This window comes from Typopeltis vanoorti, chromosome 14 (genome assembly GCF_054136105.1).
Source record: "Typopeltis vanoorti isolate ZY-2024b chromosome 14, IOZ_Tvanoo_1.0, whole genome shotgun sequence".
Lineage (NCBI taxonomy): Eukaryota > Metazoa > Arthropoda > Arachnida > Uropygi > Thelyphonidae > Typopeltis > Typopeltis vanoorti.
The window spans coordinates 33,806,651-33,833,062 of record NC_143562.1 but is presented as its reverse complement, the minus strand read 5'-3'; the positions used below and the strand labels follow the sequence as shown (position 1 = coordinate 33,833,062).

Below are 26,412 nucleotides of genomic sequence, written 5' to 3'. Positions count from 1 at the left end.
AAGATAAAACTTGTTTTCAGTTGAAAGCCTTTATTACTTCTGTTCAAATTAATGTGCACAGCAAAATCCATTTTATGTGGGCCACTTCTCACTGCAAATGGAATTCACAATAAACAAATTCTACCCTCAGTAGATAATGTAATTTGCTAAAATCACATTTCTAAAGCTAGAAAATGGAATTTTTATCTATATAAACCTGTGACAATATAAAGTATGTATGCAATCTATGGCTAATTTTCATTCTCATTAAGTTATAAAGTCATACTTAATTAAAAATTTCCATGAATTTAAACCTGAATGAATACATATCGATAGCAAATAAAAAAAATAGAATAAAATAAAACTTACAAATTCTAGCCTTGTATCAGCACCCATACCAACTTCACCTTTTTTATCTGCTGCATCTACTGAATAATAAAAAAAAATTCATATGATGAATTTTTTCCACTACACTGGTTTCAATAATCTGTATTTTACTCTGATGGGTATAACATGTTGGAGTACAGGAGAAAAGAAATAATAAATATTGTTGAATTTGAAGCAAGTTTTATTCATGCCATGATCCTTAATAAGGATCACATGGCATGAATGCATGCACATAACATTTATAAGCATAAATTATATTTAAATAAATTAATATAAGTCCGAGCAGTTAGCCTAGTGGCTGTGCACTTCACAATCATATGCCTGGAGAAGGAGTGTCCTAAGTTCGATTCCCATCGACGATGTGAGGAGCTGAAGGATCTTCCTCAGTCATAGCCAAGTTAGCCAGTTTTGGGTGCGGACAGTAGGTTTTTTTCTCCCCAGTTTATCCTGGGGTATTTCATCCTGCAAAGCAGGCAAACCGGCCTTGAGAACTCAACACTATGGACATAGGATACACTGGGGCGTAGGGCTGACCACCTTATCCTGTGAACGGTTTGAAGTCCAATGATTAATAAACCCTTGACACCGCAAGGTAAAAGAGGGTAAAAGGAAGATGAGATGAGATTAATATCAAATTTAGAAGAGAAAAACGTATCCCCATCTGGGATATATTTTATATACCTAGTCTAGCCATAAATACTGTTGCAACTTTTACAGCACATAAAAAGTGCATATAATGCACAGTACTCAATAATTTAAATGTCCCCCTTTTGCCTTCACACACACACACCAAAAGTTTGAGGCCACATATCGAAGACAGAACATACAACAGAAAGCTGCTACCATTGCTCACTCCAAATCTACTTTCAAGCTAACAATGCTGGGGTGTCGTTTCTTGCAGCCAACTCTCTGAACCTCCCACCACAAGTCCAACGATTCAGATCAGAACTTCTAGATGGCCAATCAGATGGTGATATGTGTTTGGGCACATTTGCTGCCAGCCACTGTTGTGTGGTCCTCACCTTGTGTGTAGGGGCTGAGTCCACTTGGAAGCTTCACTGCCTAATGTGAAACAAGGTGTTGTTCAGGGTCTGTACCACAGGTTCCAGAATGATGTCTTGATACACTTTGGAGGAAGTTTGACTCCTTTCTCAGAGAAATGTAACTCAGAACCCTTTGATACATCACCCTTCACCAAACCATCACTGATGACCTCTGAATTCTAGGTGCTATAACACGTGCTGTGTGACCACCTGGGACATATAGTCAATCATTTTGGCAGTTAAACCACTCTTCAATGGTGAAAAATCTTCTCATTAGTGAAGAGGACATTTCTGTGTCTGTTGTTTATGTACTGCTGAAAAACTGTCTTTATCACCATGGCATATAAGTTATGATGTTAAGGTGTCCAGTAGAATGACGATAGGTTCTCACCTCCAGGTCATCAGTTAGTATACATACGACATTGTTTGCTGCAAAATGTTCATTTCTCGTGAGATCACTGTGTGAACTCTCACAGAATTACAGCAAAAGCGTGCCTTGACAGCCCACACAAGCATTCTAATGCAGTGTGGTTGACTTACTCTTTGGCAGTCAGATAAGTCTTCTGTATTGTTATAACAGTTAATAGTCTGAGACAAACATTCTACTAATCCCAAATGTTTTTAGCATGTTGAAAATAAAGGTGGTTGCATTCCAACCTTATGAAGTGCTATTAAAGCTACACAATTCTCCTAATTTACCACTGCACATTAAGTGCTAGACAACTCTCTCTACTGATAAACATGTGAATATTGGCTGCACACAACACCACTAACATAATCAGGCTTGCACAATTCTCTGAGCAGAACAGGATGTGTGAAAGTTGCAATAGTATTTATGGCAAGACTGTACACATACTTGAATATATGCATAGATCAAATCCAACAGTTACAAGAATTTAAGCCTTACTAAGCCTTTTTTTTTTATTTGCACAAAAAGTACTTTACAAAGAATGAGATATGACACAAAAAAATAAAAATTTCAAGATGTCTGGAGTAGCTGCTTTGAAACAGTGCTAAATGAAACTGATAGAAGAGTGATAAGAAAATATTCAGGAAGAATGCGATCAAGTGTACATATCAATATATGAGGTAGAAAAAGCCATCAGAAACCTGAAATGTGGAAAAGCATTTGAAGATATATATTTTACCAGAAATTCTCAAATACATAGAGGTATAAAGGTTTTCACACTGGCTGCACTGCATTCAGAAGGCCTGGTCAGATGTTAAATCCCACATTCCTTATTGAGTGTAAGCCAGTTTGAGAATGTAATAAAAACAGAAAAGAACAAGCTGAATTCATGCCAACAGAGGTTGTCAGGATAATGGGAATATAACAAGGAGCCAAGAAAGAAAAAGCTGCAGTTATATGGAATAAATGGAGCATAAGGTGGAAGACAGCAGTAGTTAGAAAGTGAGTACAGGGAGAGGATGTGATGTGAAATCATGGGTAAGATAAGGGTGTGCACTATCTCCACTGTTATTCCTCATCCAAATGGATAACATTATGATGTAAAGTGGCATTAAGACTGATATTAAAACTGGAAATATTCAACCCAGATCTTTACTTTAAGCAGATGTACTCTAAATAAATCCATTAGAAGTCTGCAGGATTCTATTAGCTAAATTGAACAACAGCAATTCAGTATGAAATTCAATTCAGTAATAGAAAGACTGAAAATATGCAGGAAAACTGAAATCAACTGCATCCTGATATGAAGAACCTACAAAATAAGACAGTTCAGCTAATTAGGTACTTTTTAGCGAAGATAACAAACTAAACAAACTAAAGACAAAGGTCGCCGTAGCACGTGGCGGTGAATTTGAGCTGTGCAGAAGAAAGTGATTTTTAATCGGTGAATAGTCCGCTTTTTCCCCCGTTTTTCTACGTTTTTGAGTGCTAAATTATTTCTCTGAATACGAGTGTACTTCAGTGGTTGTTTTTTGGAAGTTAGTTGCTGTCGCGATATAATATATTTTGGTACCGTCGGAATCGAACGCGTAACAGTGGAAGACAAAACGAAGCTAAGTTACTGTATTTAGTTATATTTCATTTTATTTAATTATATTTAGTACTTAAATGTTCTGATGTTTGTACTTTTTTTCCTCTTATTTATTAATTGAATAATTATTAAAGATTAGGGTATAATTTGACAAAACACGTCACTGATAAGAATGGCACCTGTGCGAAGGAAAATGGCGGCCAGTAATGAAGGTTCGCCATCGTTATCAAAGAACGGTAGCATAAAAGAAATGAGTCAGTGTACTAGCTGTGAAATGTATGCTTTGCGGAGTGCAGTCGGAGTGTGGTTAGATGATAATAAAGGATTCAATGTGTGTAGAAAATGCAGGGAGAATGCGGAATTGAAGTGTATTTCGGATCGTGAGTGTGATATTTTTATCAACCTTCAGAATGAAGGAAACAGGGATATGACAAGAAACGGCAAGGTTGTACATGAAAATTGTGAGAGTGTGAATGATAGTATAAATGGTTTCTCAGAGAACAAAAAAGATGAGATAGATGCATTGAGTGAGATCGCGTTGTTGAATAGTGCGATAGAAAGAGCAAAACAGCAGCTAGAGTGCATGAACAAAAGTAGAGTGAATGAACCAACCAATAATAAAAGGTATGACAGGAAAAATAGACGTATGAATGTGAACATGAACAAAATGAAGGATAGAGTGCTGTATGGATACTCGTTAGTACGAGGTGTGTTAGTAGAGGATTTGACAAAATCGTACCAACCTGGTGCGACCATAAAGGACATAACTGCGTCTATTAGAGAGCAAAAGGAAAGGGTGAAAGAAATGATTGTTGTGGCAGGTACGAATGATTTGAAAGGAGATAAAATGGAAATGATAGAAGACCTGAATGAATTGTTTGAGGTAGCAAAACAAAAGAGTGAGAGAGTTAGAATGATTAGTCTTTTGCCACGGTATGACAGTGAAATGTTTAAAAGGAGGGCTATAATTGCAAATGACTTTATGCGTGGGTTATGTATGACGAGTGGTGTGGAATTTGTGGATGTGTGGAGTGAGTTTGATGGGCGAAAGGATCTATATAAGATGGATGGCTTGCATTTGAATGGTTACGGTGTAAGAAGACTTGAGAAAGTGTTGCTGAACGTAGTGGATGTGCAAATTCAGGGAAACTAGATTTGTTAGGGGGAGGGAGTAGAGATACAGTCCTTAGGGAGGCAGTTGAATGTAAGAATGAATATAATATGCCAGAGCAAATAAGGACAACAAATCTGAGTGGGATAGTTAATATAAGACATCAAGGTAGGGTAGGGGCTAATGGGGGTCTTAAATTCATGTACACTAATACTAGGAGTATTAGGAACAAGAAGGAAGAGTTTTTGGCCATGGTTGGCACTTCCAGACCACAGGTTATAGGTATTAGTGAAACATGGCTGACTGTAGATGATATAACTAGTGGGATTGAATGTGATGGGTATAGTGTGTTCAGGAATGACAGAGAGAATAAAATGGGGGGAGGAGTATTGTTGATGATAGCTGATGAGCTCCAGCCAAGGAGAATAGCAGTTGAATTGCAGGATAGAGAAAAGAGCACATTTGAGGCCATTTGGTGTGAGATTGTGGCTAGCAGAACTAAATATACAATTGGGTGCTGCTATAGACCAGGTGATGGAAAAGATGGTGGTGACAGTATGCACAAGCAAATAGAAGAAATGGGTGGAAGGAGGGTGATTATTATGGGAGATTTCAACTATGGTCGCATTGATTGGAGTGAGGACAGGACACACGGGAGGAAGGAACTGGATTTTATGCGGTTATTAAGGGATAACTATCTGCGACAGCATGTAATGGAAAATACTAGGGATCAGAGAGTACTTGACCTAGTAATTACATCTGAGGATTTGGCTGTAACAAATATGACCACATTGCCACCAATCGGTGAGAGTGATCATAGGGTCTTAACTTGGGAGGTGGCTAAAGATGTAGAATTTTCAATTAAGACAGGGTACATGTGGAATTATCGGGCTGGAAAGTATGACAAGCTTAGGAGTTTGATTGGTTCAGTGCCATGGCATGTACAACTGCAAGGACTAGAAGTTGATAGTGCATGGGAGGTAGTTAAGAAGTGCTTGCATGAAGCAATGGCTGACTGTATACCTAGAGTCCGAATAATAAATCAAGTAGGGGTTAAATGGATGAATAACACCATTAAGCTTGAGTTGCAAAAAAAGAAACAACTATGGAGGGAATTTAAGGAGAAGGGTGACCGGCAGGCACATGAATGGTATAAAGCACAGGCCAGAAGGGTGACGAGTGTGGTAAGAAAAGCAAAAAAGGATTACGAAAGAACATTGGCCATGCAGGCTAAAGAGAACCCTAAACAGTTTTTTAGATATGTAGCAAGTAAAAGGAAAAATGTACATGGCAGATTGATTTTAAAGAATGCCGATGGTAGGGAGGTAACTGAATCAGTTGAGATAGTTGAGTTACTGAGTGAGCACTTTGCAAAAGTATATCATCCAGGTGGTGACATTGCAGAAACGAATAAACCAGTAGATTATACGGGAATTGTGGTTAATGAAGTGGTGGTGAGTAGTCTATTGCATAACCTCAATGTCAATACATCTGTGGGATTGGATGGTATACCAGCTCGTGTTGTATGAGAAGCAGCTAAAGAATTGTCAGTACCCTTGACCATTTTGTTTAATTTGAGTCTCGGGTCTGGGTTAGTCCCGAGCGGGTGGAAAGAGGGGAAAATAGTTCCACTGCATAAAGGTGGTTCCAAGACTGCTGTTGTAAATTACCGACCGATTAGCATATCAGGAATCATTGTCAAGGTCTTAGAGAAATTAGTCAAGAAAAGAATACAGGATTGGATAGATGAAAATGGGATACTGTATGGGGGACAACATGGTTTTGTGAAGGGTAGATCATGCCTCAGTAACTTGCTCACGTTTTATAACACAGTGATGGCTGAACTGGATAGGGGTAATGGGTTTACAGTGATACTACTGGACCTTGCCAAGGCCTTTGATAGGATACCACATGGAACCCTAATCAGTAAACTGGAGCAGATGGGTATAGATATAGGGTTGGTGAGATGGATAAGAGGGTCGTTGAAGGAGAGATATCAGAGAGTGGTTTACTCGGGAGTAGAGTCCACAAGACGGCCTGTGACTAGTGGTGTGCCACAAGGATCTGTTCTTGGACCACTGCTGTTTAATTTGTTCATAAATGATATAGGAAATGATCTGAGAGGAACAGTTCATTTGTTTGCGGATGATGCGAAGTTGGGTAGGGCAATAGTGAATGCAGATGACGTCAAAATTTTGCAGGATGATTTGGATAGATTGGAGGTCTGGGCTAAGGAGAATGGATGTCAGTTTAATGTGGCAAAATGTAAGGTTATGCATTTTGGGGTGAAAAGATTGGCAGCAGTTTACTGCATTGGTGGAACCGTGCTCCAGGAAATTGATGAGGCACGAGATTTAGGAGTGTTGGTAGATAAGGAATTGAAATTTAGGGGACACATTGCAAAAGTGACCAAAACAGCTCATCAAATCACTTGGTTGCTGAAGAATACGATGACAAGCAGAGACAAGCAGGTTATTGTTCCTCTGTATCGAGCCTTGATAAGACCCCATCTAGACTACTGTGCTCAGATTTGGTCACCTAGGTTTCTTCTTGATGGGGAGGAGGTGGAGAGGATCCAGAGGCGAGTGACCAAGATGATAGCAGGTCTGTGGAATGAACCGTATGAGAACAGGTTGAGGATTTGTGGGTTGCAAAAATTGGTTGATAGGCGGAGGAGGGGAGATATGATTGAGACATTCAAATTACTGAAGGGTTTCTATAAAATTGATTCAGAAGATATTTTTGAGAACAGGGCTGGTTGTGGGAGGACTAGGGGACATCCATGGAAACTGGGCAAAAGTGTGGTTAGTAAAGGTGTTAGAGCTGGGTTCTTTACTTTTAGAGTAGTGAATGAGTGGAATGCGCTCCCTGAGTCTGTGGTGGATGCTGTGACAGTGAATGAGTTTAAGGCGAGGTATGATAGATACTGTATGAATGTCAAATAGTTGTGATGAATATGATTTGGGGCCTCCCTCGATGAGTCCAATGACTCCCTGGAGTTGCCCGTAATAATAGTAATAAATACAGAAATAAACAACAGAATTAGCAAAGTTGGTATGATAAGGAGTCAAATCAATAAATTTATGCAGAATAAGAGAAAAATTAGTCAAAACTAAACTAGCTGTAAAATACAGTATTCAAACCAATTTTAGAGCTGGGTTAGAAATAAAATGATCAAAGAATGGAGGACAGACAAGTTATATGCAAAATCAGGGGAGTTAACAGATGGCATAAATAGCAGAATCGTTAAAAATGAAGATGTTAATAAGGAACATGTCAGCATTCAATACAAAGCAGAACTACTCCAAGATATGGTCACCAAAACAGGTGATTTATATCAAGATAAAGAGCCAGAGGAAGACCAAGATTTAGGTGGATTGATATAAGTTCTGTAGAGGACAAACCTGACAATAATGGATCCTAACAGATTAATTGAAAGGAAAATTGTAGATGAGAAATTAGTAATGTCAAATCAGTGTAATGATATATATTGTTTTAGAAATACTTATACCATTAATCTTCTTAAAATTCACACAACAGTGCAAGGAAAGGAGTGAATAATATTTATTCAAAGATCATATATTTTTATCTGAAAATTACAGGTCATCAGTGGCAACAGGCCAGGAGAATAACTGACTCAAGAAGACCATGACAAACTAAAAATTGTGAAAATTTAAAAGTTGAGAACTGTAATAGAGTTAAGTCATGAAAAACTGCTTACCATATTATTTGATGGACCCAATGTTGATAAAATCTCACTCTTGATAGACAAAAATATCCATTTTGTACTTTTGTATGTGTTTTTTGTAACATGAGCCTGTAGCTGTGTCAGGACTAGGCCACCTGAAGAGAATTCTAAGGTGAATTCTAGGCATCTACAGAGGAACTTTATTGCCTATCTTTGACTGGTTCCTGAGTTAGTTGATCTCTGGCACAGGCAAAAGGGTTTTTAGTTAGCGACCAAATCAATTTGAAAGCACCAATTCTCGTCTGATCACCGAAGTTAAGCAAACCTGAGCCCAGTTGGTACTTGGGATGGAACTACCTGGGAACCCATGTGCTGCTGGCATAACAATTTCTGAATGTCTCTGTAGTTCAGCAGAAGTGGCATGTGCTTCCATAGCACTAAACCACATAAACAATGGCAACTTAAGTTCAATTCTAGTCGCCGACTAGAGGAACTTTTTCTAAGCCTTTTTTTTTTCCCAACTGGTTCCCGAGTTAATCTCCGGCAACGGCAAGTGGGTTTTTTCCCCACATAAACTTAAGAATAATCATCCCTAGAACCCACACTATTTCAGACAGTAAATAGTGTTAAGATTAAGGAACATGAGAAGGCAGCACTTGTCAGCTGCCTCTCTACATCAGAAGCTGTGTATAATTAGTGATAGTCTGGGGCAAGCTGTCTCTGATTGGTTACTTGTGGAGATTGAACTGCCTGTTGGTCTCCAAAAGTTAGAAGGGTTAAAATGGCCTCGCTAATTCCCTATAAGGGAATAAAAGGCATTAGTGGATTTATTTAATTTTTATTCTATAATGTTCAATTGCAAAAATTTACAATGTTTAACATCATGCATCAAATTAAACAGCTTTATTTTAATTCATAAATTCATAAATGAAAGTTAACAACGCATATAAAGTATATTAATTAAAGGTAACTTTAATGAATAACTTCTATATTTCGGCAACGTCACATTGCCATCTTCAGGAACATAAAGATATGGTATGTGCACTCAGGAACTAACACAAAGCAAATGAGGAAGAAAGCAAGAAACTAATATTGTTCCTAAAGTCCTAATGGTGCCCTCTTGCAGGCTAATTTGGTAGTCTTCGCAGTTGGGCTGAAGTTCTCATAATGAAAGTCTCCCAAATTTGGGGCAGTTTCATGCACCCAAATTTGTTGAGGTTAGGAACGTTTTTTAGAGCTGCTGAAGATTCTTTGAATAAACTTTGAATAGGTTTACAAAACCTATAGCACAATGCAATCTGTGAGCAAAAGGGTTAAGGAAAAAGAAGGAATTAACTAATGTTTTTTGAGTAGATAAAGGTTGTAGTCTTTGGAGAAGACAGAATAAGCGATGAATCCAAAGAACATGGTAAATAAAATGAAAGAGAAAGAAATCAGTTCAGTATAAGATACTGACAAGGACAGTCAATGTGTTAACTAGAGTTCTTAGAGTCATGGAAGAAAGTCGAAATAGTGCTAGCTTAAGATATCAAATGTCCCTAGAAGTACCTGCAGAAGAAACAAAACATTTATGAAAAACTAAGTGAAGTGCATCTGTGAAATACTAATTGGTATTGGTTTTCCTTTCTCTGGATGGCATTCCTTGGGATTTTAAATCTATTGTAATACTCCTGATATATTTAGTGGTACACCACTAAATATGTCAGGAGAATTACAGTCAGCAGTTGCACAGGTGAAAAGCAATGTCCTGAGCACTATGTACGCTTAGTGCTGAAGAAGCGATGGCTAGGATATGTGATTGGAGAAAAGTAGAAAAATAATAGTGGCTAGTTCAGTGGAGAAATGCCTGTGAAAATACCCATTAAAATGGCATAATATAGAAACCATGCCTATGAGAAAATGACAGGATAGAGCTCTTGAATCATCATGAAGACTACTCTCTTCTGTATAGAATGTGAGACTATTTTAAGGAATATCAGATTTGGACATGTCAGAATAAGCTAGATGAGGAAGCCAGCAGAAGCCACTGTACGTGGCTTCCACATCAATGCATTGCAAAAAGTGAAGGAGTCGAGTTTTTCTTTTTGTTGCGTTCACCCACGAAAGGTTATTTGCAAACCTATAGTACATATTGTATCATGGGTGAGCTAATTTATATTTGTATCAATTTTATAATTTTTTTTTTTTTGTATTTTAATTTATTTTTACATAGTGCAGAAACCCTACTCTAGAGACCAAACACGAAATTTTATCAGGCTAATTCAAGCCTCCAATAAGAAGGGAGGTGGTCTTACACTGGACAATGAGATTCATCATAGTGGATACCTAACAAGCATTTTAAAGCTTGAAACAGTGAATATGACAAATGGCTACTCCAATTAAACGTTTGGCCATATTTATTTTCATAAATACAAAGTGGGCCCAAGCACAATACAGTCAACCAGCAAGATAGGCACTTCATTCAGAAGATCCAACAACTTTATAGTCAGAAATGGTTAAAAAAAAAATTAACAACTTCAATTCAAGTCACTCAGTGATGTAGCTTTTGAGGAATGACCAATGGCACTGCTTAACTGAAAATCACAAGTGAGTAGTATTTAAGCCAAGCGTGTCAAGATGCTTGCAGAGATTCAGTGGTGATGAAACTTTTTCCAATGATGGAGAAGAGCAACAACATTGAATATGGGTTCTGCATATCATGATCTTACATAACCAATATTTTAAATAATGATCTCCATGCCGTTCTCCACAGGGTGGTCAACTTAATAACTTTGATGATGTGAAGATCTCTTTCAAGTCCCTTTACCTTTGATAATACTGTGGTCCCTAGTTTTTTTTTAAATTATTATTCTCATGTGACATCTCCAAGGACTCAAAGGAGGAAAGACTAGTTCATCCTTTATCTAAAAATACTTCACAGACAATTTTGTTTGCCTAGACTTGGATAAAGAATTAAACAAGAATATAATTTCTTGGCAAGTACAATTCATTTTTTATGTTACAGTAAACCAAGGAATCTGACAGGGATGTCCCCTCTCAGCAACTCTTTTTAATATTTACCTAAATGAAATAATAATAAAATGGAATAAAAATTTCCATCAAGGTATTAAACTTTCTCCTATAGTGAACTTAAACACTCTCCTTTTTGCCGACAGCCAAATAACAATCATAAATTCTGAAGATAACTTACAGAAAGCTATTTTAGATCTAAATGAGATAGCCAAAGATTATGGTATGATAATATCAACAGAAAAATAAAAACAATGGCCTTTAAAGGACAAGATCCAAGAACTAAGATAGTAATAGATAACAAGATCTTAGAACAGGTGAATTCATTTAACTACCTAGGATGTATATTCACATATGAAAATGAAAAAGATATAAATGTAATAATTGCAAAATATTTAAAAACAGGTGTAATTAACTCTATATTTAAACCAAACCAGACTAAAAATGAGAAAAACTGCAAAGTATACTCTATTTGATCACAAAAATTATGAAAGAATTAAACCAAGAATCAGTACTAGAAAAAATTAAAAATATAAACATAAATGGATGGAACACATTCAAAGAATGAAAATAGAAAGATTACCAAAACAAGCCATCAGGAAAAAGAAAACAAGGACGTCCTCTTAAACGATGACTTCTAAGACTGGAACAGGCCAGGCTATGCCTAAATCCTTGATATGCATGATGATGATGATGATAGTAAAAAATGACAAATGGCTTTCGCATATGTGTACAAATGAAGAAATGAATGAGAAGAACAGCATCAAATACACACAAAACCATCCCACACTGCTTGGAAAGAAGTCAACAGATGCAATATTGTAAGGAATAAATAGCCACGGCACCCACCTTAAGATGTAGGACCTCCTTTCGCTGTGATTACTGCAGCGATCCTACGAGGCATACGATAGTAATCAATGGGAATTTTGGAATATTCTTCCTGTAGGCATGTAATGAGATACTGGGCTTGTGGAGCAGACTTCCCTTGACCTTACCTGATGCACCAATTCATCCCACTGATGATCAATAGAGCTGAGATCAGGGTCGTGAGGTGGCATGTCAAGTGTGGTGATGTTCATGTTCACAAACCACACAGTTGCAGAAGCAACCTTATGATATGGTGCATTGTCTTGCTGAAAGAGACAATGGTCAGTTCCATAGAAATGCCACAAAGTACAAAGCATTACATTGTCCTGAATGTTCAGATACCTCTGAGTTCAATGTTCAAGGCCACTAACAGAGGCCCGAGGCCAAACCAGGAAAAACAGTACCATACCATCACACTGCCACTTCCATTTCGTAGGGTTATGCACTCTGATATAAGATGTCACCGGATATCTGCCACCCCCACAGTGTTCTGTCTGCTTGGTAGAGGTTGTAGTGTGATTTGTTACTCCATAACACAGTTTTCACATCCCACTGTACACACTGCCCTGTGCACTGCACACACACCAATGCTGTGAACCTCAGTTTTGAATGTTTTTTCCTTGTTCCGGTCTATGCCAGGAACTCTGTATTCAAGAAATGGCTCTTTTTTTTACATATCCTTTGTAGCACCCTATGGTCATGTTTGATGAGTGTGGTCATCCACTGTAGGCAGAACTTCCAGTTGACTCCCTGGGCTTCCATCTCAGCATGGTATCACTGATTGTTGACCTGGGATGGCCCAATTTGTCAACAATTTGCTGAACAGATAGGCCTGCAACATGTCACCCTATCACAACACTCCTTTCAAACTCTGTCAGTTTCCTTTCTTGTAGCCATTTCACCCAGACATGGTTGAACTGACCTGGAAGCAGCATATCCTCCAATTTATACCAGCTACAAACACATGACTTGTTACATGGCATGATGCACCTTGCCCATGTGGGGGAATTGACTTCTTTCCAAGCAGTGTATATGCAAAGAAATTTGTGGGGTGGTATTATCTATATTGTTATGCCTACAGTAGTAGTAATTAGTATGTTTTACCTACTGTTCAAGCCCCCTCCCCCCTTTCTCTCTCTGGGAGCGCTTCTGTCTGAATGGAAATTATTTTTCCCTGGTGCTCACAAGCATAAATAAAATCAACTTTGAACAAATCATGGTTAAAAATTTCAGTTAATGACATGAAGCTGCACACAAGCACATTCACTTCAAAAGATTATTTAAGAGCTCAAAACTTGAAGTTGTGGACCCCCCCCCACAACACATACTTGGCTGTCAGATTTCTCACTGACAATGCATCAAGGGTGTCAATTCTGAATATGAAATAAGTCAAAGCAGAGATGAGAAAACTGGGCTGAAAACAAGCCACAGTTTTATGACAGCTTTGAAAAATGCATATAGTGCAGAAAATGTATCAAAAGGGAGGAAGATTATGTAGATTTCAAACTTAAAAAGCTGCAAGTTTTAAAGTAGTCACTTTCATGCTCACAATGATTGAAAACAAGAGTTCAGTCATATAATAGTTTTATAGTACAACTGGTCCAAGGATATTGAAATGTAACTGCCGTATATGATTCTTTAATATCATTTATTATCTTAGATAAATTTCTAGCAAAGTACATGATTGACATAATGAAAATGATTAGACAACTTTATGGTTAATTATGCATTATGAAACTTAATAAAACGAGATCTCTCTCTCTCTCTCACACACACACACACACACACACAGAGTTAGCTTTGATTAGGAACACACCTAATAATGCATTGGTCCACCTCCCTCTCTCTCTCTCTCTATGCAGTCACAGCTCGCAGATGCCTAGGAACAGATTCCACAAGATGTTGAACACCCTCCATGAGTAACTCGACCCATTTCTGCTGCGGCAACTCTGTCAGTTCATGCTCATTCCATTGAGGGGTAAGGAGTTCTTGCACCCAGTTGTAGTCTTTGGAGAAGACAGAATAAGTGATGATTCCAAAGAACATGGTAAATAGAATGAAAGAGAAAGAAATCAGTTCAGTATAAGAGACTGACAAGGACAGTCAATGTGTTAACTAGCAGTCATTCTTTGTCATGGAAGTTGAACACGTTCACAATTGGTTACAGTCAGGGAGGTTTGGAAACCAAGGCAGTGCGTGTGTGAGAATTCATTGTTGTGCTCCTCCAACCACTCAGTAGTTGTATGAATCCAATGACAAGGTGCATTGTCCTGTTGAAAGATAGCACTGTGGTCTGGTTAGACCTCCTGCAGATACGGATGGAGATGGTCAGCTAACAAGTTCACCATTCAGTGTTTGTGCGATGATAACCAACAGATCTAGGGCACGACAGGAAAAAGTTCCCCAGATAACACCACATCCACAGGACTGTCGAACCCCAATTGTGCAACCAGGGGATAGGGGCTTCATGCTATTTATGCCAAATGCAAACCTAGTCAATCAGCATGGTGCAGCAGGAAATGGAACTCATCACTCCAGATGACCTTCTTCCATCTGTCGAGGGTCCGTTGCTGACGTTCTTTGGCCAATGTCTGGCTGTCATCATGGGTACCCTTGCTGGTCTCTGGCTGTGGGACCTCAAGCAAAGCAAGGCAGCATGATGCATGCAGAAATGGGTCGAACTGCCTCACTGTTGTACTGGTGGAAGAACTGCGTGTCTGTTGTTGCTGAGATACCAGTCGTGATACCCGATGCTCACCAATAGGATCAAACATGCATGGCTGACCAATGTGAGCCCTTCTGCTAAATGTCTGTTCATGATTAATCCAGTCCCGGTATACCCTTGATACAGTACTATGAGAACTATCATCAAGTACAGCTGTTTCTGAAATACTGGCACCTGTCCCCCAAATCCCAGCATTGCCACATTTCCTCATTACTGGCAGAAATGCTTACTGATTATGTACAGAGGATAAATGTGTCCATTTATAATAGCCACATAGTACTTCATTATTGCATGGAATATGTAAGTCGTGGGAGAGAGAGCCTAATGGAAGTTAACTCAGTGTGTGTGTGTGTGTGTGTGTGTGGCAGTAGTTTTCAAGGTGCTATGTTAATGCAAGCAGCTACACTATGAATGTATGTTTGTTATTGATATAACCATAAAACTGAAATTTAAAATACAGCTCTTTTGAAAAAAAAAAAAAAAAAAAACTTACCGCCAGCTCTACGGTAGGCACCACGATCAGTTTCAGATTTCGGTGCTTGTTCCACTGATGCTGTAATAAGAAAAACAATATAGCCACTAGCCTATTCTAATAACTATTAAATTTGCATAACTATACCTATTTTTATGGTTTGAAATGACATGAACAATTTATAACTTCCACTGAGACAAATTAATCCCAGAAAAAAATTGTCTTTATTAAACTGTTCAGACATTCCTTCCTGCAACAGTTCCCAAAAAGCTTTAGAACATTAAACATCTGCATGTAGTTAAAATAGTTAGCCACAATTATTTGTGTTTTCTGAAAAGAACTGATTGCATATAAGATTTGGAGACTATAATTGCTATCATCATCCTTTTATATGTAGAAGACAATAGACTTCTCGTCTACACAATTCACTGTGAGGCAAAGTAAACAGTCACATTACTTTGAAGGTTTAATGGTGTATCACCAAAAAAAAAAAAAAAAAAAAAAAAAAAAAAAAAAAAAAAAAAAAAAGCAAATACTGTATTATCAATATTTCACCTAGATTTACTGAGGGATTCAATACTATTAGTAACGACAACACGACTGCTAAGTTATAAAAAGCAGAAACAAGAGTGCAAAATACTCGAAACTTGTGCCTCAACATCCTGAGTGCACTACATATGGCAAAACCAAAAAGCAGGAATGCAGTAGTGTTGTTAACAAATTCACGCTGGCAGTATCCATACATACAGCCACCACTGGGAACTAATTTTACCTTATGTATGCTGCTGCCATGTCAGACAGTTGCATTTTCACAAAGTACTTATAAAGCATGTTTGTTGCAATTTCAGTAGAATTTTGCAAAATTAGCACATATGTGAAATGTCATAATTATTATTATTCGTGACACCTCCAAGGAGTCCAAAGACTCATCGCGGGAGAACACCTACTGTACAACTCTCCGTCTCCACCACTACACCGAACCTCGATAGATACGGAGAATTGTACAGTAGGTGTTCTCCCACGATGACTCTTTGGAGTGTTCTCTGCCAGGTTGGCAACAAAACGACCCAGAGGAAGATCAAGATATAGGTGAATTGATACGGTACAAAGTGCCTTAGATGATAGAAATATAAGATCTGATAATGTTGGAGTCTTGACAAGTAACAGACTGATTTGGAGGAAAATTGTAGATAGGAAGTTAGTAATGATATAATATTTTTCATGTAGTACTATCATATCCTGTACACCCCTTGAGGGTACATGATAGGAATTTGATGATGATGATGATATCATAATAATGTTGAAAATCTCAAACCCAATTCTAACTGATTTAAAGTCACACACACACACACACACACACGCACACACACACACACACACACACACACACACAAATTGTGCTTTCTATACCCAATGACGGCACTATAAACAGCTGATACACATTTTCTATAACTGCAAGTTGCAAAGAGGATGTTAGGAAAAATGTATTTAGTTAGATACTATATTCTTGAATTATGTAGAATGAATCCTATGTATTATAAATTCTAGTGGAAAGGCTTAGACGTTGGTTATGCATTATTACTAAATAGTTTAGGGAAATAACAACGCAGACTAGGATATACATTAAAATAACTTTTTAATACAAATCCAATATTTCAGCAACGTCACGTTGCCATTTTCAACAGGAACTTGTGAGCAAGATACGTGCACGCAGGCACAGCAAACAGTAAATGAGGACGAAGCAGGAAGCTATTCTTTCTCCTAAAGTCCTATTGATGCCCCTTAGTGGGTAATGCTGGTATTCTTGGGCGACTGGGCTGAGGTCTTCTGATGTAGGTTCCCAAATTTGAGGCAGTCTCATGCAGCCAAATTTGTCGAGATTTGGATTGTTTCTTAGGGTTGAGGCTGATTCCATGAAAAGCCTTTCGTACTTGTATTTACTACGGTGGATGATCGTGGCTTTCTTCCACCGTATTCTATGGCGGGTATCCAGAGCATGGTTTGCAAGACCAGAGTGGCTGTATTGGTGGAACCGGATGTAGTCCTTGAGTTCCGTAATTCTGATATTGGCTGTCCTGCCTGTTTGTCCAAAGTAGGACAGCTTACAGCTGCAAGGGACCTGGTATACACCAGGTAGGTTTAGGGGCGGGGGGGCTTAACTTCTTATTTCAGACCATATTTCTTATATGGTCTGAAACAAGAAGTTAAGCCCTGTTTTTCTAGGATTTTTTTAATTTTTTCCAAGGTGCCTCTGATATAGGGTATGGTGATGGATTTAGAGTAATCCTTGTTCTGAGGGGGAAAAGGGGGGGGTTGTGATTTATTGTTTTGGGAGGGTAGCCACTGGCTGAGAACGTGTTGAGAATGTGGTTTAGTTCTGTGGTTAGGGCACTGTTATTTGAACAGATAAGTTTAGCCCTGTTGTGTAGTGTCTTAATGATACCATATTGTTGTGAGGAAGGGTGGTGGGATTGTTGGTGAATGTATCTGCCTGTATGGATGGGTTTTCTATAGACTGAGAAAACCAAGGTTCCATCAGGCTGGCGGGTGAACAGTGTATCTAAGAAAGGAAGGCAGTTGTTCCTTTCTTCTTCCCGGGTGAATTTGATTCTGGGGTGTTGGTTGTTTAAGTGTGTTAGGAAGGAGAGGAGTGCATTGGAGCCATGTGGCCAAATAGCAAACATATCATCTACATATCGAAGCCAAATGGTTGGTATTTGTGGGGCAGAGTTTAAGCCTTTCTCTTCAAAAGTCTCCATATAAAAGTTGGCCAAGGGTGGGGAGAGTGGAGAACCCATGGCTGCCCCCTCTATTTGTTTGTAGAATTTTCCTTGCCAAACTAAATAGCATGAGTTTATTGTGAACTGAAATAGGGCTGTGATATCAGGAGGAAATTTAGCTTGGATTAGCTCTAAGGATGTATGGACTCCCAAAAATCCATAAGGAAAATGTGCCATTGCGTCCCATAGTGGATGGCATTGATTCCCCCACATATAAATTAGCCAAACATTTAGCCAAAACGCTCACACACACCATCACACATAAAAAACTCAGCCCACTTTAAAGCCAGTATAGAAAACCTCACACTCCAACACACTGACATAATTGTCAGTTTTGACGTCTCCTCCCTATTCACTAATGTCCCACTCAAAGAATCCTTAGAGCTAATCCAAGCATAAATACAGACAAATCGGCCCTTAAGAAGACATGCAATTTACAAACAAAAAAAATACTAGCTGTGGTGGTGGTTGTGACCAGTAGATGGCGATGATGTAGGTGATTGGTAGTAGAGGTTCTGTGTAGAAGTGGAGACACAGAGTTGTACAGTGGGTGTCCTCCTGCGATGAGTCTTCAGACTCCTTGGAGGTGTCACGAATAATAATAATAACCACAAGAATGCCTTAGTAAATGGAGAAAAAAAAATTATAATAAAGCATCAGCTACTTTTACCTTGTGATTAGCCAATTAAAATTTCAAAGTAATTCAGTCTAAACAAGTTCTAAACTAAATTATAATTATATAGAAATTATCAAATTCCTGACGTACCCTCAAGGGGTGTTCAGGATATTACGACAGTAATATATGAAGACCTTATATCCTTACTAACTTCCTATCAACGATTTTCCTCCAAATCAATCTGTTACCTGTCAAGACTACAACATTATCAGATCAATCCATCTATCTTGGTCTTTCTCTAGGTCTTTTTCCTGCCCTGACAGAGAACACTTGTTTTTGCTAATCTTTCCTCTCCCATTCTCTTTAAGTGACCAGGATACCACCTGAGATTAGCTCTGCTAACACTTTCCTGGAGATGCTAACAATGTAAAGTTCTTTCCTAATATCCTCATTTATAATATGATATTGCAATTTTTATGCCATCTATTCACACCACTAATTTTTCTCAAGACTCTCATATCTCTGATCTCTAATCTTTGGTCAAGTGTTTTATTCATAACCCAGCTGTCAGATCCATAAGTTAAAATGTGTTTGTACATGTTACTATATATAGGTTCTCCATTCACAATGCAGTTGAGATTCTCAATGTATCTGCCTATTTTAATTGTCTTTGTCTTGTTATTGATGACCTTCATACCATATCTATAAAACAGTTATTGAATTTAGTCAGGGAGTCTTGCAGCCTTGTGGCAGATTTATTTAGAGGTATAACATCATCTGCATAAAGCAAAAAGCTGAGATTAACATCTCCAATTTTGATATCAGGTTTAACACCACTTTCCTTCATAATGTGATCCATATAGATAATGAATAACAGAGCAGAGGGGATAATGTACATCCTTGTCTGACACCAGATTTAACATTAAACCACCTTCCTGTACTTCCTTCAATTCTAACTCAAATAACAACTCAAATAAAGACTGGTAATGCCCCATTGACACCATATAACTGTAGCGCTTTGAATAGCTTCTCTCTTGGCATCGTGTCATATGCCATGCCTTTTGCAGATCTAAAAAACTTGAATAGGATCTTTGTTATATTCCCACGATTTTTCAACTTTTTGCTGTAAATAAAAATCTGATCCTGACAGCCTCTATATGACCTGAATTCAGGCTGTTCTTCATCAAGCTTCTCTTCTGCAATCCTTCGCAACTGTTTCTCAAGTATACTTGTCTTACCAAGAACACTCAGTACAGAAACACCTCTGCAATTCTCACATTCAGTTTTATTTAAACAAGAACAAAGAATAAAAACAAGTGAAATGAGATTCATGAGAAGAACTGCAAAATACAAGTTATTAGACCAAAAAAAGGAATGAAGACATTTTAAAAGAACTAAAAACAAAATCAATAGAAGAAAAACTAAACAATTATAAACAAAAACGGATAGAACATGTAAACCAAATGGCCAACACCCAATATCCTAGCCAAATACTAAAATATAAGCCAACTGGAAAGGGAAGGCATGGTAAACCTTAAAAAAAGGATATTGGATGGATAATGAGACCGGAACAGACCAATATGGTCTATACCTGTAATTAGCGTTATGATGATGAATTATATGACATACAATCTGTTAATGGCAACTGGTACATGCTGATATTTTCAAGCTACTTCTTACAGGAATGTTTTAATTTGAAGTAAAGGAAAGTTTAATACAGTGGTATCTCGCTAATCCGAACCTCTTTAGTTCGAACCCTCCAGTAATCCGAACTGAGGTTCGAAAGAAAAAGAAGTTTTATTTATTACGTACTATTTATTATTTTGTGTACTATTATTATTTTTATTTAATAATTATTATTTTAACTATTATTATTACAGTACAGTATAACTACGGTGACACACAAAAAGAGGAAATTCAAAACGTGCATAATTTGGTTAAAAATATAAATCCAAATGTTGAAGTTTCACAAACAGATGTTACGAAATGGATTACAGGTAGAACCAAAAGTGAATTCAAAATCAAATCAGATGCTGAAATTATAAATATGACGCTACAGAATGAATTAGAAGGCGATGATGACGTTAAAGAACTCGAAGACAAAAATTTGAAAAATGAGGAGGCAGTTGAAAGTTTTAATATGTGCACAGAATGGGCTAAGCAGAATGATAAGCCATTCCACAAAATTTTATTGCTAATGAAGCACTGAGAAGAAGCATTTGAAAAAAGTTCAGCTTCCAAGAAGCAAAGTTACTTCATTTATTTACAGAATTAAATTGATGTACCATTAGAATCTGATTATTTTTGTCTTAAATGCTAGTTGTTATTGTATCTCTGAGGAAAATTCGCTAATCCGAACGAGCACGGTTTTTATTAGTTCGGATTAGCAAGGTACCACTAATTCCTACTGGTATTGGTGATTGGAACAGAAGAAACTAATATATATACACTTCATTATATTATCTGAGAACTATCATTCATTATTCTACACCGGAATTGGAGCAGTGTTTGAAGATTCTCCCAATTACTGGAAGGTAGGACTTTTTCTTCAGTAAAATTCTCTGCTCATGTTGAAGGCAGAATGGATGGCTACTAATACCTCGAACTCTGAATACAGAATATACAACTGATAATTTATCTGCTGTCTGGTTCACTCAGGACTGTTGAAGGTTTAGACTATTATAGATTATTATGATGCCACATCTTGACCCACATATGTCATTTTAATGGAAAATTAGTTGAGCTCTGTGCACATTTACCTCTAATTGTATGATTCAATTTGAGAGTGTGAGTGAATTAATATTTGAATTCATGATATAATGATTTGTCTTTATATGATAGCTAAATATCTGGTTTATTAAATTAATTTTAGATTTACTTGGAGTAATCACAGTTCAGTTTTAATGGAAAATTATTACAATTTCTTTGAAATGGATTAACACTTGAGCCTGAGATCAGTAATAGCATTTTCATAGGCTAAAATGCCTGGTTGGCCTTTTGGCAATTAAAATAGATGATTGAATACAAGGAAATGACTCACCATCATAATCACACAATAAGAAACCTAATTTACTTGAATAATTATCAATAAATACATAATTCCCAGAGGATCCCTGTAGTTGTTCAAATGATTCCTTGACCAAGTCAGTGGTATGCTTAAGGTGGCTCGTGCAGCCAATTCTAAAACTGTTTAATTTTGTGAGCACTTGAGTACTTAAATCAACAATGGCTGAAGCATTTGGGCAATAAGCTTGTATAATGTGACAGGGAAAATTCTGCTGAGACACATTTCAACATCCTCTGTACCTTTTTACCCCTTCCTTATGCAACAGCAGCAGCTTTTAGGACTACCCCACTTACAATTTCACAGGAATATTTTCCAACAAAGAGGCTGCTTCTTTTCCCATTGTGCTTAATGTTTGTCAAAGATTTTACATTTCTAAAATTATTGTGAACTTAACGTCATTATCCCAAGAAGCAGCCGCCCAGGAAAATCTAAGTGGATGAGTAATGATAATAGAATTCATTTATACTTTGTATGTGAAAAGGGAGAAAGGGAGGGGGAAGAGTCCACACATTACTAATGCCTTGCATTTTGTGCAGGTAATTAATGTGGATAGGCCATATGTTTAAGACCATTAATTAGACTGACTTGAATTATCATATGGACCACCTGAATATTAAAAAAAGCATGAAATATTTACTAATTGAAATCTGCAAAATACAACCTTAAATTAAATTACACAAAGTATAACTAGACAAACTAATACCTAATTATGATATACATGCAATATAGCAAGTCACATACAACAATACAAGAGAAACCAAAAAAATTGAAATGCAATTACCTTTGGGCCTCTGCCTAGCTGCTTCCCCTCTTGTCTGTCTTCTCAATGTAGCAGGAACAATTTCTGGTGGTAAATGGAGGAAATCTCTCAAATACTGTATTCCTTCATTTGTGAGATACCAATAATAATGGCACCATGCAAACTGTTCCTTTACAAATCCACGAGATTTGAGGGACTGCATTGCTTTGATGACATGCAAATTTGGAACAGTTTCTAGTTCTGGATGTTTAGATGCATGGAAATCTTTCTTTGCTACTAGAACACCTTCTTTGAAAAGGTATTCATAAATAGCAACACGATTTTTCTTTGGCATTAGCATTGTTGACAATCTTTAATCAGCCTAATGAAGAAATAAGATTGGTTATAATAACATTGTAAAAATAAAATTTTAACACACAAAAATCCACATACATTCAAAAATCATTGAATGCTAATGGAATAATCCTGGCTTTTCAGTTAACAATATATATCATTCATTCCTTTATCAGTAGAACGAAAGTATTATAGCATCATAAGCCAGTCTCTGCTAACGTTTGAATTAACTTTAAGAAAGATTCCTAAACATGCCAAGAAACTGAAATTAATTCTGAATAGCTACTAACCTATTCTAAAAACTACTTTTATGGAATACTATATCTGAAAAACTATATAAAAGGATTTAATGAAGTCTGAAATCATAGTTGAATATAGAAAATGTGTAGAAATACCATTATATGGCATGTAACAATAACATTTCAGCTGATTCTTTGAACACTCATTTCAAAGACATTGAGAACAAAAGACAAATCAGGGCTAGCAGTACACACAACAGAAACAAAACATCAAGTAGTAAGACAACAAACAATGTTCCACATAGATTGCAGTTTTCTTTCTCAAGAGCATTCAAAGAATCATCTGAAATGATGAAACATACTCTACAATGCAACAAGAAACAAGGGATAATTTTACATCAAGTCTGGTCTTCATTAATTTTTCACAACACTTGTATCTACCAGTAACCTATGAATCGGCAAAATAGTGAATGCATACTTTCCACTGTTTAATCTTGTTCAAATATTTTCCCTAGAGTTGTTAATTGTTATTACTTGTTTTTTAGTTGTTTAGCTTAATCATGTAATTATCGTGATGAAGTGAATTCTCACGAAACTAGTTGAGAAAATAAAAAAGTTCCTTATTCTAATGTTTTTTTTTTTGTGGAAAAGTAACAAAGCATTTCATAGCATGAAAAAGAAGTTCATTCACAGGTTAAACTAAAGGTTGTGCTTTACATGCTACAACCTCTTGTATATGGAACATATCTAAAATTTATCAATCCCCCCCCCCCCACAAAAAAGGGAAAGTGCATACACACAGGCTTATCAGTTGGAACTTGTCATTCAGATTTCTATCAGGAGAACGAAAGTATATTAAAACATCATCTAAGCCATTGTGATGATGCATTTATGACCAAGCAATTTTTGGGAAACTATTATTACTTATATGGGCACTTCATGGAGTCAAAAGACTCATTATTCAATTATTATTATTACGTGACACCTCCAATGAGTCCATAAACTCATAGAGGGAGGGCACTTGCTCTACAACTCTGTCTCCACCGTTCAATCCACCAACTACAACGAACTGCATCTACACCACCATTAGCATTTCCACAGACAATCACAAACATCCATGCCCATGGTGGGATTCGAACCTGCAACTTTTTGGCTGGAGAGTGGATATGCTAACCACTTGGCCAACCAGGCCGGTCATTTATGCAAAATTCTTCCCAACTTCTCTACTGCATTCATGGTTCCAAAACTATTTTCAATATAATATAATAACTACACATGTACCTTTTTTGTGGGGGGGGGGGGGGGAGAAACTCAGAAAATACCTAAAAACCACAAGAAATTGATAAGATCAGATATGTGAAACCATTGTAGTTATTGGAGGTTTGAAAAAGTTCCATGTTTGGTCTCTTGAGTAGGGTTTCCAGACTATGCAAAAAATACATAAAATCAGTGCTTATATTTGAGCACAAACTGCTTTAAAGTGAAAATATAACTTGACTAATCCCTGTATAGTCTGAAAAACTTGTTCTCCAAGTTTCGTCATTCCACAATTTTTCTTACTCTTCTCAAATATGCTTGCACAGATCTTAAATTGCCAATCTGCCACATAAAGCATATGCTTTCATTTTTCCTTTAATATTTGTAATTGATGTTGGAAAGCTGCTTGACAATTTTTTTTAAAACTTTGGTACATTTTTATCCTACTTAAAACTATTTCAAATCTCTTACATGCTCACAGTCTGAATTAGCATGAAACTATTATGAAACCAAAAACCAACAGTTCCTTTCCTTACATTTCTTCACTCCATATGAATATGTGCACATTTTATGGTAGAACATGGTATTAGTAATAAGTAGTCCACATCTTTAAGGGAAATTCAACAGATGCCTAACCATTATTAGCTTTCCTTTTTTCTCCCACAACCAGCGAAGCCACCAATGCTAAATCATTTTTTTTTTTTTTTTTTTTTTTTAAGCCAGTAGTGGGTCTCTCTTCAGAATAAGGTTTATAATCATTGCAACAGTTCCCAGTTCTAATTCATTTATGCTTTACTTTCATTTGTTCAAATTGGCCACATTAAAATAAGTCATTTGAATGTGTCTCAAAAGTCACTTCAACATTATGAAATAAAACAGTTCAAAATAGTTTATTATTCTAATAAGTTAAAAAGATTTGGAACAAGGCATAATTTTAATATGCCTTGTTCCGAATGATTTGTATGAGTAATCTGGGTATGTAGATACACATATACCATACTAACCCATTCAAGATTTCGTTAACAATGTTGGTTAATTCAGATATCAGTGTTAGTGCAAATTCTGGTACTATTCCCATACTTATAATCCCCTAAATACAAGTACGGTTCTAGGCTCTAGAAATTACATGGCGTGGAGGTTGAAATAGATAATTAGTTCTGTTTTTGTTTGGTTTATTTTTCTTCTTTTTTTATATAAACAAGCACAACTAAAATTCTTTTCCCAAAACTTTTTTTTTTCCCCAGAGAAGTGAAAAAAGGGCAGTCTAACATTATGGTTGTAAAATTTTTCTTGAGGTACCGCCGGGAAACAGGAAAGGTATTTATTCAGGAATCAACATAAAAATGAATTCGATAATAAATGAAGGACTGCATGGCAAACACAGTGACAGGGCATTGGATCCCAGTGATGAGCTTTTCTTTAGAAGGAAAGCTATAAAATCTCGCGTATTTTTCGCAATACTGGACTCATCCTCGTAATCAATTCAACCCACTAATTGTAGTTTAGCTTGTCAACTACATACAATCTCAGGCCAGTTTTCATATTTTGCATTTTCGATGATTTTTTCGAGAAAATCATTCAACAAATAGATAACGCTATTGGATGAAATGATTTGTAACATTTCTAACATAACTGGGCAATAAAAATAAAATAAAACTGATAGACAAACGAATACAACGAAGCTACTTGATTTCACAACTAAATTATCAAGAAGCAATAAAACACGGATCGTGAAACAAAAGTCATAATTACATTCTTAAATTAACAACTAAACAAAATACAAAACGATTACTAAGATATAAATGGATTGATGAAATAAAACATTACCTGGACATGAACATACACTCACACACATACGCTTCAAAAGAACGATTCCAATACGTTCCAACCAGTACTGAAATAATTCCTTTTCATAACAGTTAAGCCCAAATATAGCCCATTTTATTTGAATCTTCCCAAAAATTAAAAATGCATAGTATTCTGTAAAAATACATTCTGAAATACAGTCTATCATTGGAATGGAATACATCTAATGGCATTTCAAGTATTTAGATTGCTTATAAATATAAAATATAAAAT

The 26,412-nt window shown here is 36.8% G+C and overlaps 1 protein-coding gene across 2 annotated transcripts in view; it reads right to left on the bottom strand.

Moving 5' to 3' along the window:
* Positions 1–26,222, bottom strand: part of LOC150099355 (small ribosomal subunit protein eS10-like) — a 32,385-nt gene extending 6,163 nt beyond the window's left edge. Inside the window, exons 1-4 of one of the 2 annotated variants that reach the window (XM_090403408.1) lie at positions 26,161–26,222; positions 22,526–22,865; positions 15,303–15,362; positions 349–407 (exon numbers count right to left, since the gene is read on the bottom strand). In XM_090403408.1, the coding sequence (XP_090259534.1) occupies positions 349–407; positions 15,303–15,362; positions 22,526–22,844 (438 nt within the window). In that variant the 5' untranslated portion in view covers positions 22,845–22,865; positions 26,161–26,222. The remainder of the gene's footprint in view (positions 1–348; positions 408–15,302; positions 15,363–22,525; positions 22,866–26,160) is intronic. The other variant, XM_090403409.1, reaches the window with a different exon arrangement.
* Positions 26,223–26,412: the final 190 nt, after the last annotated feature.